The 20,170-nt window shown below is 36.5% G+C and overlaps 1 protein-coding gene across 7 annotated transcripts in view; it reads left to right on the forward strand.

The window, feature by feature from the left end:
• The window catches only part of LOC128867065 (tight junction protein ZO-1), a 93,548-nt gene that overhangs the window by 47,709 nt on the left and 25,669 nt on the right, over positions 1–20,170 (forward strand). For 6 of the 7 annotated variants that reach the window (XM_054108169.1, XM_054108162.1, XM_054108202.1 and 3 more), the window contains 3 exons: positions 9,083–9,252; positions 10,755–12,308; positions 13,856–14,444. In XM_054108169.1, the coding sequence (XP_053964144.1) occupies positions 9,083–9,252; positions 10,755–12,308; positions 13,856–14,444 (2,313 nt within the window). Of the gene's footprint in view, positions 1–6,476; positions 6,938–9,082; positions 9,253–10,754; positions 12,309–13,855; positions 14,445–20,170 lie in introns of those variants that run through there. The other variant, XM_054108195.1, reaches the window with a different exon arrangement.

Genomic DNA, 20,170 nt, shown 5'->3' on the forward strand with positions numbered 1-20,170 from the left:
GCTTTTGTTTGAAAAAGCTTCTCATTTTAAAAAATTCTCAATAAGAATGCTTGCTTCGCCCTTATACTTGAAAACCAGTGGCTCATTCCTATAGTTTCAGCAATTTTGTCCGCACCCAGGTGTTCTATATCGTCATAATATAATATATAATTTACATAAAACATGTTTTTCCACAGGCTCGAGTACGTAAAAATGTAAGTTTTAGTATTTTTTTACAAACTATTCAGTTTTTCCACCTGTAGTGACTTTCGTTAATGTTTAATTTAATCTCTCGTTAATTTTTAGCTTCGTTTTTACTTTGACATAATCTTCTACTCAAATACTCCCACTTTTCTTATCTCAATTCTAAGTTATTTTGTACAAACTTTAAAAATACTTTCCCCGTCAGTTCGTTCTAATGCACAAATTGTTCGAGTATATTGCGTTTAAAATAGTGTGTGGCTTCTTTTTTACGACATGAACGATACTTATTTGCTACCAATTCAAATCCATCATATTGGCTAATGCCTCAAATCAGTCTTAAGGCTGGTTACCTAAACTACTCTTTCAGATCTAAACACATACATATATGGAATTGCTATAAAAGAAAAGAAATATTAAATCTCAAGGAGAAAGCACTCAGTTTTTTTACCGGAGCTAGCAGAAAAATGAGTATTTTGCTGAACCCTTTTGCAATGAATGACAGTGATACTATAAGCGACTATTTGATACTCTGCTGTCTTGCAGTCCCAACTCTGATGCCTTCTCATGCTTTTACACATACGTATTAACAATTTATTTTCCTTGTTGTTAGCTTTTTACTTTCATTCATTTAATGGGCACAAATTGTAATACAAAAGCGAGTATTCATTACAGACACTTACAAATAAATGTACTCGTGTGTACGCACTTGTTAGCAACGATGAGCTTGCTGATGACAAGCTTGAACTACTGCAAACTAATTTCGTTATTTGTTCAAATGGAGAGTCTTGAGTGCAATACAGAAGACAGATTTGTCATTTTAGCCTAGAATTTTTTATTCAGGTTTCTGTATCTTGGTAAATAAAATGCCTTGTCCAAGAGCTTAGCCCATTGAGGTGTGAAATTTATTTAGTGTGAGCTCACAATACATACTTACCGCTTGTTTTTCTAATTTGATATTTTGAATGTAAAATTTTCACTCAAAATGTAAAGGAAAAAATAAGCAGAAACAAAGAAGCACCACTTTGACAGTGTTGGGGGAAAGGAAATAAATTATTTTCTCGGTAGATGGCAACAGTGATCGCTATCTCGTAAAGTATCGATAGAACAATTTAAAGTTTATGCTCGTTGTCAAGGTGACGTTTCTCTCTAAAAATGCTTTTGCTATTTTTTGTTTGTTCCATTCAGTTGTGAGTGGCGGCCGCCATAGCCGAATGAGTTGGTGCGTGACTACCATTCGGAATTCACAGAGAATACGTAGGTTCGAATCTCGGTGGAACACCAAATTAACCGAGTGTATTTCTGCCATGAAAAAGCTCCTCATAAAAATAACTGCCGTTCGGAGTCGGCTTGAAACTGTAGGTCCCTCCATTTGTGGAACAACATCAAGACGCACACCACAAATAGGAGGACCAGCTCGGCCAAATACCCAAAAAGGTGTACGCGCCAATTATATATATATATTCAGTTGTGAGTTTCAGGGTTTTAATAATGGAAGTCAACAAAGAGAAAGTTCGGCACATTCTACATTTTTTTTTTTTGATAAAGGCAAAAATGCGAGTCAGGCTACAAGCCGCTGAAATTGTGAATTTCGTTTATGGTGCTGATACTGTAACAACTAATTACGTGCAATTTTGGTTTCGTCGATTCCTTTCAGGTAATCGATAACATTGTAGCCGTAGCATCCCCCATGAGCTAAAGATCGACCATAAAGCAGTTTTTAGCCATTTGTGCAAAAAGTTTACGAAAAAAACATGAATTTCATATCCCCATTATTATCATTAAAGGACAGGACATTCCTACATTTCTCTTGCCTGCGTTACATCCGATGCATTTGCGATGCCGAATCTTTATAATTTTGAGGATGTAGAATTACGTAAATATATTTTGGTACAATACTTAGAAAATAAGACAACGGCTTAAAATGTTTCTTGGAAAATCCCAGCACTGCAACTACGCGCGTGCATTCGTTCAGCACCACTCTATGAAAGTTTAGGATAAATGGCTGCCCTTGCGAGCGGCCCACTTGGACAAATATTCAAAATGTGTCCGTTGTGATATAATATAGGCACAGGGGAGGGGAAAGGAAATGGGAAGGAAGAAGGGATTTTGGATTAGAGGATGATGACCGACGGCGGCGACTTACGTTCGTATTAACCGCTTCAAACTACTGATGAATTTCACTATTGCGGGTGTGATATTTGAACCCGCAATATCCACAGGTGTAGCAGAAAAGTAAAAGCCCAGGTGTCTAAATCTTTGCTTGACGAAAGCAGGGAAGCTGAGAAGAAGGTGCTGAGATGATTCCACCTCGTCCTACAGACAGCTTCTGCAGAAAGCACTTGAAGCAATCCCAAGCCTCACCGCATGAACACCTAACGGACAATATCCGGTAACGGTGCGTACCAAATTCGAGAGCTGCAGCTTTGTTAGCGTACCCGATCTACCCGTGGCCAGAAGAGTTCAATGACGTGGCAGTTTTGCTCAACACCGCGGTGGCTTCCCTGTCAAATGAACCTAATATCGAAGTATTCGGATGCAATCAGTACTCTAAGACGTGCAATTAGTTGTTTGAAAACTACTATGGTGGAATCATTCAATAAATGATAAATATAATCATTTTTAAACATAAAAAATATTTAAAAATGCATACATATACATACATATATAAGTTTTCTTTAAAGGTTTGTGTATGTTTGTTACTGAAAATGAGGCGAAATTAAAATATTTTAGATGAGTTTACAAAAATCCGCGAAAACTTATCATCATTTATTATTTTTTATATGTACCTACATATGTATGTTTATATTGCTGTAAATAAATTGGAGTATTCGGAAAGATTGGACTGCCCCTTTGTAATTAGCTGGCTACGCCTTTGCATAGAAGAATCATTCATTTGTGTGCATTTTGAAAACACCTTCCAAAAAGACATGCACACATATCTACATAATGCATGTATACAAAGATATCCCCACTTAATTGCTTATACTCTATACATACATACATATGGCTGTGTATATGTACCTACTTATGTACATATTTATGTATGCATGATATGCACACAGGCATGAGCTGAAAGTAGTTTTTAAATTATAATAATTGAAAAAGCAATTGTGTACAAATGCGTGTATGTATGTATGTATATGCCCATACCTACGTGTAAGTATGTACATACAGACATGCCATATGAACCATGATTATTTTGCCAAAGAATGTGGAATGACCACCTCTAAAAATCCGATACCCAACGCTGGCATTGCACAAATGTCTGTATTCAAAGCGCATTTACATGCATATGCATGACACATGTATGTATGTATGTATGTATGTATGCGTGTATGCACACAAGCTAGACGAACATGAATGCCTGTAGCTTGGTAGAATAAAGTACGATGGGAGTTTAAATAACTCAGGGTTTAGTCTTCACATTTTTGTTTGCATTTTATTCTACGGATGTTTGTATGTTTGTATTTATTTTACTGCTTTCTCAACCTTAATTTTCTCCATTCCATTTTCAAATCAATTCGTGTGCCTTTATGCACTCATGTACGTGTTATAACCCTGCAGTAAATGTATCTAGTTCCGAACTAGCGGGTTCACTAAACTTCGCTGTTCGTCACTGGTCCCACGCAAAGTAGTTTTTTTGTAAACAGTTGGCGAATTTATCATTTATTTGTAATCATGTCCGAAGAGGAAGGTTATTTTCCTGCCTCTCTCTGGTGCTGGTATGCCAACTATTTCACTACAATCAGCGTCCGTACCGTCTACGTGGTTAATGCGTGCTACTACACTCACTGGTGCCATTGCACTCTACAGTTTACTAGATCTAATGAATCAACTTCCTCACTAATGAGGATTTTTTACAATATTTTTATATTTTATATTTAGTTCATTGTTTATTAAGTATTTGAATATCTAATGAATCTTAAAGTGGACGATAAGTAGGTATGAACCTATTATTATTATATATTAGTTTGGGAGAAAAAGAAATCCATTATCATAGTCGATCTTTAGCTCATGGGCGATGCAGCGACTACTAACAGTCTGTCAGCTTCGATTATTTATGTGAATTTGTCGACATTTTCTCTAACATCAAAAATGCCTCAAATGCCTTAAATGTCAAAATGCCCATAAAAATCATTCACAGTTTCAGTGGGCCTGGATTGCATTTTTGTCTTTATCAAATAAAAACTGTAAAATATACCGAATTTTCTCTTTGTTGACTTCCATTGCTAATACCCTGCAACTCACAACTGAATGTAACAAACAAAAAACAGCAAAATAATTTTTAATGTGAAATGTCACCTTGACAACGAGCATAAACTTTAAATTATTTGATCAATACTTTACGAGATATAAATTACTACATCTACCGAAAAATAATGGATTTCGTTGTTCCTAAACTATTCTATAATAAGTAGGTTAGGTTAGATTGTGTTGAAGCGGTTGTTCACTGTGGGACACACTCAGGCTCATAGCCCATTGTGATGCCGCGTGGGGAGTTTGCCCTTGTAATAAGTATAAAGTGTAAAATTGTATTCAAACTATGTATATTTTATCGCATCTTTAATGCGATTTGCATTTCCAAAGTTTTACAAACATATTTTGTGTCTGAAATTAAAATTTGGTTAATATTAAAATGTAAATTAGATTAAAAACACCCTTTGCCGCTTCGCAGAGCTTGAATTTTTGAATAGACAGCATCATCCGGACTTATTAATTTTTTATTGCTTTTACTTATTCATCTTTATGCAGGCGGCCGACGTATCCGCAAGTTGGTGCGCGATTACCATTCGGAAGTTCACAAATTCGAATCTTCGGAAATGAAACATTAAATGCTAGAAATTTTTTAATAGCGCCCTCCCCTTGGCAGGTAATGACAAGCTTTCGAGTGTATTTCTGTCCTAAAGAAACCCTTCATAAAAACCCGTTCAGAGGCGACATAAAATTGTAGGAACAATATCAAGACATGTATCGCAAATAGAAGGAGAAGCTCAGCCAAACACCCAAAAAGGGTGTAAGTGCCAATTATATATTTATATTACCCTAGCATCGCTGCCGCAGGAAAACTCATTTTATTAAAAAAGTTATTTTGTTTAGTAGTACATACAAAAGTGCACTCATGAAAATGAAACTTTGCTATAACTATGTTCCTACAGTACTTCCAGATTGTGTCGATAGGTATAACCGTGTCTCTTTTCCTTTTATTACACTAATACTATATTCCATGTCATGAAATTTGGAAAACCCGTGATATTAGTGGGCAGGTCGAAACTAAATATTAGTGGAATATATTTCTTCAATACTTATTTTTTGTTTTTTGTGCTCCGTTTACCTATACCTGGAGGACTGCCATGCCTCTTTTACCGATGCCGTCCACTTTTCTAAATTTTTAAGGCTTTAATAATTCATAATTCATGTCCAAATTTCGGTATTCAGAATCGAATGGTTCTTAAAATATTAATGTTAAAAAGCTGGCCCTTATTTTAAATTCATTTTACTATGCCTGTATCCTTTCGGCAAATGCAAGGTAATAAGTTGACGAAGTTGCATTGCAATCCGATGACTGGTTTGGCAGCTTTTAAAATACATGCAAACAAACAAATATTCATTTTTATATAAGAGATATGCCGTTAACTGCTCATTTTTATAATATGAATTCACTTTTTCACTACCGACTTATTTGAAGTTTGCTCACTTTCGCACTTCAGTTTCAACTGAACACATTACAACATTTTATTACACAAAATGCACTAAAAACGCAAAAATAATAATAAAAAAATCTGTGAAATTATGGCATCACTCTAGATATTGATGTTTGGACATGATTAATTTGGGCCGTTGACTTGAGATCGATGACAGCATTCGGGGGCATAACTGGTAGTTGTTCTAAACGCAACAAAATATGTTATTTATTTATTTATGTGAGATATATTTATAGATATTTACATTAAACTGTACGCGCCTTTCATTACCTTGGCATAGAAAAGTGGTTAGGTTTAACGTCAGTGATACAGCGGCAATTGACACTGGTGACACTGGCGGCAAACGTATGTATGCATGTATGTATATACAAACGGACATACTCGCTTTCCCTTTATTTTTATTTTCAGAATCAGATGAGCCGGCATTTCCGAGCCATGCTATGCACTGCGTTTTGTGAGCCCAATTCACAAGGCAACTCAGCAAGTCGGCTAGTTTTGTATCGCGTTTCGAAGTGTGAACATACATACATTTTGTCTAGGCGGGATTAAAATACATTTGGTGTTACTAAACTGAGCAACTTTACGTTAAATATCCTGTATCTTATTGCAAAGCCAACACATTAGATAGTTTAAAAAAATACTAATAACTTCTGTAAAATATAAATTAAATATCTACGCTTGCATGTCGGTTAAGGATGCATAAAAATGCATGTTAATGCGATACATTTTGTGTGGACTCATACTTTCATACTCGTTCGTACATGCAAACACACATGCATGTGCACATCTTTTTTGCAATTTCGCACTGGGGTATTCTTTGCTTTTAGATCATTGACGTTTCTGTGGCTTTGAGCTAGCATGAAAAGTAAAACAACAACAAAACATTTTCATTGAATGAAGCAGACAATACAAATATGACCAACTTCTTAGCAAAAGTATAACAAATATTTCTTTACGCACTTGCGATTAAACTCAAAGTTACAGCTACAATTCTCTGCGCATTGTATTGCACGAACATGAAATTCCCAAACTGCGTGCTGAACTATGTTCAGGTAAGCAATGACAGCTTTTATAAAGGGAACAATTATTTCTCTTCATATTGATAATTTCCGTTGACCATTTTAGGTAATGAGGTAATCTCTAACCGGAATGTAATTTTATAGTGCGCGTGCTTTATGCTCTCAAAACATGTGTATACATATACGAGTCCATATCTACATACATACATATGTATGTATATTCTTGTACTTACAATTCAATTGCACTGATTGGCAGTAAAGACTTACATACATACATACAAATGTATGTAGTTACTTCAGTAGTTAAACCAGGTGGCACAAAATTAATCATCCTAATAGCCTAGACAGACGCCGGCGTTAATCGAGATTACCGGCGCAGTTAATTCTGATTAAAATTGTAGTGTGGCACACGGTTGTTACGCATATTAGTGAACAGCTGATTTGTTTATTGGATAGTTTTATCAGTAAAAGATGGATCGCAGGCAACAAATATGGGTGTTAGCTGCCCTGATACTAAAAAATAATTATTTATTTAAAAAAAATCTTAAATTGCTATTTCTCAAATTGCTCCGCTATATGAAAAGAATTAATGAAATTTGAACGGGCTTGTGCAAACTTCTTCTCTTTGAAAGTTTCATTATTTTTCATGCACAATAGATATTAACTGTCATTTTCGGCAATGTTGCTATCGAAAATTCCCTAATCCACTTAAATTATTAGAATTAAGTCTAGTTGTCAATCCGCATTAATTGCACTTACTTCCTGAGATAATTCCGCATTAAGTCGTTAATCCCGACTAACACCACCGTCTGTCTAGGCTGATTATAAGATTTATAGTTCTTGCAAATCGTGTCGTACGTCAATCATATTTGACATTTGATAGCTGCAGTATATAAACAGACAAGCAATGGAGCGCGTAAAGGCCAAAATAACGATTTCTATCACGCGAAATTTTTCTTTTTCTGGTTTTTTAGTAAAAAAGTTATTTAAAAATAAAATTGGATGATTAATTTTGCGCCACAACTGAATTGAAATATTTAAATAATTTTTTAAATTATTTAAATTTTTATTAAATTAATATTTATTTTAAATTATTATTAAATTAATATTTATTTTAAATTATTATTAAATTAATATTTAAATTATTTGAATTTGGTCCACATAAAAATTATAGAAGAATAATTCCTTGCATAAAACCTTGAAAGATTAGAGCCGAACTCGCCCTCCATTTTTCTTCTCCGACCGGCAGATGCTTTTTTTGGTAAAAATTGGAGCAAAATGATTTGCAATTACTTTCCGGAGAAGGAAAATTGCTAAACAAAACTTCGTCTGTAACTTTAATTTTATGTCTTCTGTGGGTAATGAGCCTTCGTTGTTTTTTTTGTGTGGATATATCGAGCTTCGAGGCCTTTCAGATGGTCATAAACAGTTGAATTCGATAAATTTAACCTCTCACCGACCTCACCTGTTGTTATTCCTTCCAGAACGTGGTGCATCTTCGACATACAATTTGCCGGATCGAAATTTTGCAAACCAGTTTTGGCACTGGCGTATTGCCAACACATCTTCTCCATACACATCGGTTAATTTCTTTCTGACTGAACCGCTTTTTTATCTTTTCTATAGTAAAAAAGTAATTAAAATATGAGGAAAATGCTACTTATTGCTCTCCATATTAAAGAGGGCACCTTAGCATATAAAGAGTCCTTCAAAAATTGAGCCTAGATATTTTGTTTAAATAAAACATGTAAAAATGTGTATTCTTTCTGGTTTCACTATTTTTAAGCAAAAGACGGCTCTTAACAACATTTAAATTCCCACAATGAGCACGTCTACAGTCGATTCATGAATGCGTAATTGTGCAGAATGTCGAGATATCAGCAATCCAGTTTTTGGTCTTTAATCTGCAAATTCATTTTCTACCCTCGACAGAACCAGTTTCTTAAAATTATTTCACCAACCTTTAAGCTATCGACTCATTTGGACGTTTATATTCAGCAAAAAAATCACGAGTTTTGCGATATGTTCTTAAAGACAACTCATGCATACATCCCTACATACCCGTATATGTGTGCGCATTCCGCATGTACTCGTAAATATGCGAATTTATTTTTACTTTTTTTAATTTTAATTCTGAATAACTTACTTATATTTGGTTTTATTTCTATGTAATTTCAGGGCGATCGTACTACGTGGGAGTATCATACGGTGTCTGTAACACGTGTTCCGGGATATGGATTTGGTATAGCGGTTTCAGGTGGTCGAGATAACCCACATTTCGCTAATGGTGATCCCTCAATTGCCGTAAGCGACGTACTAAAAGGCGGCCCTGCCGAGGATCGCTTACAGTGAGTAACTTAATTACATGCAAATGAATAAATACCAGGTTTTTCAATAAATTTTGCGGTTCGATAAGAAAAACACTTTATTATTCAGTATAATCTTCCTGCACATCAATTCACTTCTTCCAACCAGATTCTATTTTTTTATGAATGCCCTACCTGAAGTGAAAATCTGGAAAGGTTGCAAAATATTCTTATGAAAGTCGTTGGGGGCCAAATCTGGTGAATACGGTGGATGCTCCACCAATTCGAACTTTAATTCATGGATTTTAGCCATTGTCAAAATGCTCTTGTGACACAGTGCATTGTCCTGATGAAAATTAGTTTTTTTTCCACTTTATTTTTTCACGAACTTTTTTTTTCTGCTGGTCACAAAGGTTACAATAATATTTAGAATTTATTGTTTTACCAGTTTGCAAGTAATCCATAAACAAAATTCATTTCGCATCCCAAAAACGGAGGACTCAGAAAGTCCTTTGGACTCCTCGCCATTCAATTTCCACTTCTGGCACTTCAACCATTTCACTTATCTACCCGCCTACCTTATTGGCCGATTTCTGGACACGAACTCGTTTCGGAGCCGAACAACCAGGTTCACACCACTTTTTAGCCTCTTTTTTTGATTTACGATCATGGTGATAGACCCAAGCCTCAACCATAGTGATGAATCGACGCACAAAATCCACTTTATCCTTTTGAAATCGCTCTAAATTTTGCTGAGAAAGTCGCATTCAAATATATTTCTGTTCCATTGTTAGCGAATGTGGTACCCTTTGTGCCGTTACTGCTCAATGAGATGCCTAAGGATTATAATACATCTGTCTCAGTCACTCGACGATTTTCCAATATGATATCTGGTATTTTTTGTACCATTTCTGGTGTTGTTGCTGTTTTTGGATGCCTTTGATGTGGATCGTCTTCAAGGCTGGTACGACCACGTTTAACCCCTTGCCGTGCCGTTTAGCTCGGTGAAACTCAGAATAATATAAACTACTTTGTAACAGCCATTATGAGACTCGTGACTAACTCTGGTGGCGTACAGATAGAAACTAACATTCAATCACGACCCAGGCTCGAGATGTTTATGTTTGAACCGACTATCTGTACACGACCTCGGTTCGCGATATTTCCTTTGCTTTTAAATCTTCTAAAAATAAAAATGCAATCACTGTATCGTGATTTTTTGGATGGTAGAAAATGAATTGACAGATTGATATTCAGATTCATAAGAAAAGTGTACCAACATAACAAAAAAATGTAGGCCAGTAGCAACGTTCTCTCTTATCGAACCGCAAAACTTATTGAACAACCTGGTATTTTACCAAAACCACACTCAGAACATTTTGGTATAGGCGCCATATTATCGTTATTTACAGTGGATTTTTTTCATTTTTATAGTAAATACATTTTTTATGTCACATAAAACTTTATTTATAACAAATTAGTTATTATAATTAATTTAATATAAAAATTACTTTCATATATTGTATTTTATTTGTCTTTAACAGAGTCAACGATCGAATAATATCTGTGAATGGAGTTTCTTTAGAAAATGTTGAATATGCCACTGCGGTGCAGGTGCTAAGAGATAGCGGCAACACAGTAGCGCTTGTTGTTAAACGGCGCGTTCCTATTAGCTCCACAGCACAAAATCATCAGCCTCCTAATATGAGTTCGCTCGGATTAACGGCGCCAAATGTGAATGTCAATGCCATACCAATTCATACGAGCGGCGCATTGACTGGAGCGAGTCAATCCAACTCATTGAATACTTCGCTCGTACAAAACAATACAGCGCAACCCATTAAAGTGACTCTGACTAAGGGAAGTAAAAAGGACGACTATGGCATTGTGCTTGGCTGCAGATTATTTATCAAGGAAATTTCGACGAAGGCTCACGATCAGTTGGCCGCAAACGGCTATTCGCTACAAGAAGGTGACGTAATCACACGGATACACAACACAAATTGTGGGGATACGATGAGCTTAAAGGAGGCAAAGAAAATAATCGATGGCTGCAAGGAGCGTTTAAATTTGGTTGTGTTGCGTGATATTACCAATCAGGCTGTAACAGCAATCACCAATCAGCTGAACAACTCTACAACACAATCAAACTTGTATATCAGTCACCAATCGCAGGTTTCCAACTGTAGTAACAATCTGGATGATCCCTATTTAAATGGTGGTACGAACTACTCATCGCAAAATTTGTATGTACAACCACCGACGCGCTCATTGGCGAATGGTCCATCAAATGGATTGAACGACGAAAAGAGCAACCTAACGCCTAGGGGTCGTTCGCGTGGACCCATTATGGATGCTGTTTCACTTTCGCAGCTTGATCGTCCAGTAACACCACCAAATGATATCCGTGCACGCACCGATGAACCACCGCGACCACCACCGCCTCGAGGCAATGGCACTGGCAGCACAGAAAATTTTTATAGTTCCCGTCGACAAATTTGCGAATCCGAGCAGTTGGCACACCCAAGGCAATCATCGGAGCCACGCTTTATATCATTCCAAAAAGAGGGAAGTGTGGGAATACGACTAACCGGTGGCAATGAGTCTGGAATTTTCGTTACAGCCATACAACCTGGTTCGCCAGCATCTTTGCAAGGTCTGATACCGGGCGATAAAATTATAAAAGTCAACGATATGGACATGCATGGTGTAACACGTGAAGAGGCGGTGCTATTTCTGCTTAGCCTGCAAGATCGCATTGATTTGATTGTACAATATTGCAAAGAAGAGTACGACGAAGTGGTAACGAATCAACGTGGGGACTCCTTTCATATTAAAACCCACTTTCACTGCGATCATCCGTCGAAAGGTGAGATGGCTTTTAAAGCCGGAGATGTGTTTCGAGTCATTGATACACTGCACAACGGTGTTGTCGGCTCTTGGCAAGTACTGAAAATAGGACGAGGGCATCAGGAGATGCAGCGTGGTGTCATACCAAACAAATCTCGAGCCGAAGAGTTGGCGACAGCACAATTTAATGCCAATAAAAAGGAAATGAATTCAAATGAGTCCCGTGGAAATTTCTTTCGAAGAAGGCGGTAAATTGCATTTCATATTCTTTCTAATAACTTACTTTATTTCTTTCGGTATTTGATTAATAAATTAAGATTTTATATTTGTTTAATACAGAATTTCTCGTAGATAAATATTTATGTGGTTATTATGAGTGAGTGCTTATTAGAATGGCCGGTAATGCAATGTTTCATGTCAGTAACTAAGATTGGATCCTTTAACTTCACACTCTAATTGTTATTACGCTATTGCTAGCCTTATCGTATTTCGGGTCAGCTCTCTTTGTGCGAGGTATCCAGATCACGCGGTGCTGAGTCTTCTCTTCGCTGACGTTTCTGTATGGTATGTCGTTTTCAATGGTGTTTTCCAGCCTTTTGTTGGTTTGCCTGTCCTTCTATTCGTTACCTCCATCTGCAACACTTGCCTCACTGAGTTTTTCTCTGGTCTGATCATTACATGACCGCACCAGCGTAGTCGGTTTTCCTGGACCTTAGTGCTGATTGCAGCAATTTTATTGCTGCAAGAATAGTTATTGCTATTTGAATCTTGCCCAGCAGTGTAACACCACTGGCCCACCTCAGCATCCGCATTTCTTCCGCGTGCAGTTTTAGCTCTGCTTTACGTGGTACAGCCCAGCACTCGAATGCATATGTCATTGCCGGCCTGATCATGCTTTTGTAGAGTTTACCTTTAAATTTTTGTGGAACTTTCTTGTCGTACAAGACAGCGTATACTGCTCTCCAGCTTTGCCATCCACAATGAATTCGGTGAGCAATTTTTCGTTCGAAGGTGCCATCTTCGCTGGCATGCGAGCCCAAGTATTTAAAGCTATCAACGATTTTGAGGGGGGCGTTATTGATTTTAGGAGCTGTTTACTCGTAGCCCATTCGATTCAATCCATGTCACCAACCGGTCCAGATTTTCTTGGAGGATGGCTTTGCCGCGTACAGTAAGGGCTACATCATCCGCATACAGTAGTGTCCAAGAGAGGTTTCCCTGGATTTCACGCGTAAGGAAGTCCTTCCCCGGATTAAAGAGAAGAGGGCTTAAAGCTGAGCCTTGATGTAAACCCACATTAACGTTGAAGCTTTGAGTCAGCCCACTCGGACATTTTACCTGTGTAGTTAATTGATGGTAGGTGACAATGACGAGTTTAATGATAGTTTCCGGGAGCACGTGCTTTCTTAATGCCGCCCAAACGAGATCTTTAGGCACGCGGTCGAACGCTTTTTCGAGGTCAATAAAGACTTCAGACAGATTTTTTTATTTATACGGTGCCGTACGAAGAGATAGCATCAACAGTCGAGTTTCCACTCAGCAAACCGAACTGGTTGTTAGTGATCTTCACCATACTTCTAATGCGTACATCGAGGAATCGGACCAATATCTTTAGACAGTGTGACATAAGTTTTATTCCGCGGTAGTTTGAACAGCACTTGAAATCATCTTTGATTTTATAGAAAATTATGAGATATGTTAACTATTACGCCATTGTTATTACTGATTTACAGAAGCATGCCTTGTGATTCATGGGAAATCGAAACTAAAAACTACTTACTTCTCTATTCCATAGGTCTACCCACCGGCGTTCGAAAAGTCTGTCTAGGGAAAACTGGGATGATGTGGTTTTTGCTGATAGTATATCAAAATTTCCGGCATATGAGCGTGTAGTTCTGCGCCATCCGGGTTTCGTTCGCCCTTTGGTACTCTTCGGGCCAGTGTCTGACTTAGCGCGTGAAAAACTTGCTAAAGAATTTCCCGATAAGTTCTCAACACCGCTGCAAGATGATGATAAGTCGAACACGAAAGGTCGGATAGTGCGCCTCTCGAATATACGCGACATAATGGATCGCGGCAAACACGCTCTGTTGGATATAACGCCCAATGCGGTCGATCGTCTAAACTATGCGCAATTCTATCCGATCGTTATATTCTTGAAGACTGACAGTAAACATGTCATAAAGCAGTTACGCCATAGATTGCCCAAGTCGGCACATAAGAGCTCGAAAAAATTGCTCGAGCAATGTCAAAAATTGGAGCGTTTCTGGTCGCATATATTTAGCACTCACATAGTGTTGAACGACGAAGAGTCGTGGTACCGAAAATTGCGCGATGCGATTGATCTACAGCAAAGTGGTGCGGTATGGATGTCCGAGTCAAAGGTAAGAGATGCTAATGAACAACAACACAAGAGATTATGCCTTTTAGTTGTATTTCAGCAGAATTCTAATTCAAATGAATAATGCATTGCATTCTTAAGATCCTTTTAAGGTTGGTTATTATCTGGCAGATTAAGGAATAATTTAAATACATATTACAATATTCCGGTGGCATAACAGTTATGCCACATAACATAGCATAAAATAAAATAATATATTACTAATTGCCAGTATTTTAGCGTCATGTATTTAACCCTTATAATTGCTTGGTATTTGATCTCTGAAAACCACAAGACGTGCTGAAAAAAAGATCGGAATCAAAAATATTTATTAGAAGAACGTCACAATAAAAAAATATTTTTTTAGTTACGAATAAGCGCTCTTTACGGAAATATCGGGTGTTTTTTAGCTGCATAAGAACTATCGATATCAATAACAAATAGCTTGAGAGCTGAGAATGGCAAACTGTGCTGACATTTCTGTTCAGTGAGGTTTGGCAAGTCATGGTGAATCGTTTAATGCCAAAACAACGCTTCCAATCGTTAAAATTTATTTTCGAAAGAAAAAAATATATAAATAAATAAATAAATCTATTTGCGAAATTCATAGAGCGATCTGTTGGCGAAATATCGATTCCTCATCGTTCTCAACTTGTTGGTCTTTGTCCTTCTTGGCTTACGTGTAAGAATTGAAGCCAATAACCATCGTTGGCATTGCATTTTTGCTAATTGGGCTCATTTCGAATTACTATTCAGATTTATCGGAAAAAGTAGTTCAAAATTATAGTATAACTCATAGCCGCACCGGACATATGGCGGATATTACTTTATACTCAAAAAATAAATGCCATGAAGTTATCTACCAGATTATAATATAAGATTGGGGAATAAATTCGTAGCATTTTTACCAAAGACTATTATTTCAACAAAAAACAATAATTATATTAATAGGTTAATCAATTATATCATATATTCGCCTTTGCTGTTTACAACCTCGTCCCACCTCTCGACCAATTTGTTGACGCCGCTCCGCCAAATATCGCCTGGTCTGGTGTCAAAGAAGTTGTTGAGCCAGTTTTCAAAGAACTCTTTGTTATCGAAGGTAATGCCCTTCATATGGTTTAACAGGGAGCGAAAAAGTTGTAATCGGTCGGTGCAAGGTCCGGAGAAAACGGCGGATGCTGAAGGACCTCCCATTCGAGTTCTTGGAGTGCGGCTTTGACGACTTGTGCAACATGGTGACTGGCGTTATCGTGAAGGAGTATGGCTTGACCATGTCGATCAGGTCATTTAAGTCGAATAGGCTCATTCACGTGGTGAAGCTGGGCAATGTAGTGCCCCTTGTTGACCGTGGCATTCTTTTTGAGCATTTCACAGTGCATCATCCCTCTCAATCCCACCAAATACATATCATGATCTTTGATCTTGACTCTTTCCCATACACATCGCAAATGTCCCGGGCTGCTTCGGGCCTCGATGAAAAGCAAAGAAGAGTCGAAAATGTTGATTTTTGCCTCATGGGTATTCCATTTCTAAGCCGAAAAACTAATAAAAAATTAAATAACTCAAATATACAATTAACATAGTTTTGTAGAGCAGAAAGAGTTTTATCGAATGAATACTTACCATTTGCCAAACAGCAAACAAATCGTTGTAAAATAAAAGAAAATATAAAAACGCCATGAATTTTTTCCCCAACCCAATAAAAATAACAAAAAATGCATTCCAACAATACTTCTGTTTTGTATTATCATTTTAAGTCAACAAGCTTTAAAAAAAACACCCGATACAGTGCCAAAAAATATAAACATACGATTTGAAATGGGTAAAATTTTGTTTTAAATATTTTTTATATGTAGTGCATTTCTTATGATGGTACCTTCAAAATCAATCCTGCTTCGTTAATAAATTTTGAGTATATTTAAATTTGTGGCCACATTGGTGAATATCCATTTTAATAAGTGTGAGTTCTCGTAGTTTTCAGAGTATTGTAATATTTACTATGTATGTATGTATGTATGTATAATATTGACATCGTATACGTATAATATTACTAAGCCTCTTAGGCACATACCCTTATGGGGTATTAAATGCTGCACTTACGCTACCATGAAATAAATGAACTAACAATATATTTTTTTTTTATAATGTAATGAAAATCCGAGGATTTATGAGATTTTAATGCCTACGCTTACATACACCGCACGAAAAATTATAAGACCAAGATTGTGAAGATATTTTTAATATTTGACAAGTAGAAACTACGCCATTAATAAAAATGGAACGATACAGGCTTTAACAACGCATTGAAATTATTAAAATTCACTTCAAAAATGGCATTCCACAAACTTCACTACACCGTACACTAACAACATCGTGTCTTTGCTGATTGGGTCGTTGAAATGCATGAAAATGATCCAGAATTTCATGGAAAAATCATCTTGAGTGATGAGGCCCATTTCCACCTCGGTGGCTTCGTCAACAAGCAAAATTGTCGGATCTGGTGCTCAGAAAATTCAATAGTTATTGTTGAAAAGCCTCTCTATCCTCAACGTGCGACTGCTTGGTGCGGTTTATGGTCCGGCGGAGTCATTGGACCTTACTTTTTCGAAAATGAAGCTAGAGGAACAGTTGCGGTGAATGGATTGCGCTATCGAGAGATGATTAACGATTTTTTATGGCCGGAATTGGATGGTGTTCATCTGGACAACGCTTATTTTCAACAAGATGGCGCTACGTGCAACACAAGCAACGAAGCCTTTGATTTTTTTATCAAAATAACAACTCTTATTGGAAAACCCTTTAGAAAAACCCTGTTCCAATATCGTCTTGTTGGTTGTATGTTTCACGGATATTATTCCGCATTTATTGTTGGAGTTACGCGCAAATTTTTTTTTTTTTTTACAATGCAAATTATTACATTAAAATTATTATATTATAATAATAATAATAATTATCTGGTTGTCATATTTACGCGGTTGTTTTGGTTTAGAAACAAAAAGTATGCCGCGCGGAAAAGCTTTGTCTGAATTTGTTTAGGAAAAAATTTTAGCATGATGAGAGAGGATTTGCAATGCGAGAAATTGCTTCAAAATTAAAAAGAAGCAAAACTGTGGCCTTGCATTACTTCCATTTGAAATAAAAGTAGGGATGCACCAAGCGAATTTCTAGAAAACAAAAACTTAGCGGTAGAAGTGTTCGGGAAATCAAACGTTTACAGATTACAAACAAATATCACTGCTGAAAATAATTTAGAAGTTAATCTTAATTTAGAAGTTACTACCCGTCGTGTGCAACAAATTTTTCAAACGGGTTATAGTCCAGCATATGTAAAACGAGTACCTAAACCTGAAATTAAATTTGAAAAAAAGGCGAGCCAAGAAACACAGAGAACGTTAACTCCTAAAAACACCCTCAGGCTAAAAAGCCCATTGAATTTAAGTAAAAGGGTAAATATTCAAGGAGTAAAGGGTGAAGTGACAGAGAGATAGGAAAGCATAGAAACAGAGACAGAGATAGCTACAATAGTATTTTGAGAGTTTTCCAGATTTTTTGGCAAATCTGAAAATATCCACCAGTTTGAAAAAACAAATATTACTCATTCTAATGACATCGGAACCCAAAATTCGTTGCTTTGCTCTAAGCAAGACAAGCAAATTTGGCCATGGGCTGTGTCCTGTAATAATACCAAGCATAACCCGAACGTCTTTTCTATTAACTTTTAGAAGAAAGTTCGACAGTTTTCTGTTCGCGCTTGTCACAAAACACTTTGCAGTTTAGCAGTGTTCTAAACTGAACCATCGCTCTTTATGTAAATCGCGTACATAATTGCTGATCTAATTCATGATTCCTGTAGAACTGATTCCAATTATTGGCTCTGGTTCCTGTGGGGTAACCGCTGATCTGCAGTTGACCTAAACCTAAGTTAACCACAGGACACAAACAGATCAGCTTGACATTTGAAGAAAAGTACTAATTTTGGGAAGATGAATGCGAAAGAGAAATTTTTCGGATGACAAAAAAAATGCAATACGTAGCAGATGGTTCCCAAATAAATTGGCATGATAAACGGAAGAAAAAATAGGAGAGAATGGCTCGTAATTTCTGAGGAGGTTCTCTAATGATTTGGGCAGCCATTAGTGTCAAAGGCAAAACGCCTATATGTTTCATATCCACAAAAATGAATAGTGGCAAGTATATAGAATTTCTAGACGAAGCGCTTATTACGTTTTTTGATGACGATTTCAATGAGGAGTGGGTTTTTCAACATGACACTGTGGTTGTTCATGCTTCCAATCAAAAACAGGGTTTTTGGCAGCGAAAAAATACCAATTTCTCAATCGGTTTTCAAAAATTGCAGCAGTTTGATAACGCTTAAATCCTTGACAGACGGAGGCGTTAGGCGCAGTTAATTCTGATAGAATTTGTAGTGTGCCAGACGGTTGTTAAGCGGATTAGTGAACAGTTGATTTGTTTATTGGATAGTTTGGTTAGCAGGTTTTAGCTGTCCTGATACTAAAATAATTATTTATTTGAAAAAATCTTGAATTGCCATTTCTCAAACTGCTCCGCAAATTCAAAATAATGAATGAAATTTCGAACGTGTTAGTGCAACTAGTCTGTCTTGTTCTTCTCTTTAAAGTTTTCGTAATTTTTCATTCACAATAGATATTAACTGTAATTTTTCGGCAATTTTGCCATCGAAAATTCTCCTAATCCGCTTAAATTGTAAGAATTAATAGTTGTCAATTCGCATTAGTTGCATTTAATTCTTGTGATAATTCCGAATTGTATTAAGTCGTTAAGTCCGATTAACGCTACCGTCTGTCTAGTCTATTAGAAGTGCGATTAATGTTTAATGCCCAAAAATTTATCAAATTATTATAAGAAACTTAATTAAGCCGATGCCTCGCTGGTTTCAACAAGTTATAATCAAAGTTGGATCCAACACAAATTACTAAACTCCGAATAAAAACTAACCCCAAAAATTCTATGTTGTTTATTTCAAATATAATTTTTTTTTTTAATTAATTTAAATTAAATATCAAACACGTAATTGTAAGACCTAATCTGATAATAAAATCATAAGAAATTTAGTTGATCATATAATTTTTTCGTCTGGTGTATATCCAAATATAAGAAAATATAAGAAATTTAGTTGGTCTTATAATTTTTTCGTGTGGTGTACATCCAAATAGTGTTTTATTGACGTATGTGTACAGCTGGTGATAACAAATAAGATGTGAAAACTTAACTATTGAAAAATATATTTTTTTGTTTTTTTGACTTTTGAGTTTTGTAAACGAGTTTTTATAAGGGTTTAATATAAATCACTCTTCATTAATTAAGCTTTAATTTACAATAATTTAAATAGTGTATTTACTGGTTGAGGTAACTATTAATATTCTAACTCTCTGATTACTCTCTCATACTCCTTGGTAATCCAATAGTTTCCTGATTCCCCAAACGAAATGATATTCCCTCCACATATTGCACCACCATGCAACTTTCCCTGCTGTCGCCCATCATCAGCTTCAGTACCGCGTTGTTCCATTGGCAGACAAAATTCCTTTTCATTATCAATGGACCAACGGTCTCCTACACCGCCACGCCCACCACCTCTAAGACAAGAAATAAATTACAATTCCACACCCAACACGCCAGTTGGTAAGCTAAAACAGCCAAACTGTGTTTACAAAGTAATACCAATCATAAAACCAGCTTCCTCTA

This window comes from Anastrepha ludens, chromosome 2 (assembly GCF_028408465.1).
Source record: "Anastrepha ludens isolate Willacy chromosome 2, idAnaLude1.1, whole genome shotgun sequence".
Lineage (NCBI taxonomy): Eukaryota > Metazoa > Arthropoda > Insecta > Diptera > Tephritidae > Anastrepha > Anastrepha ludens.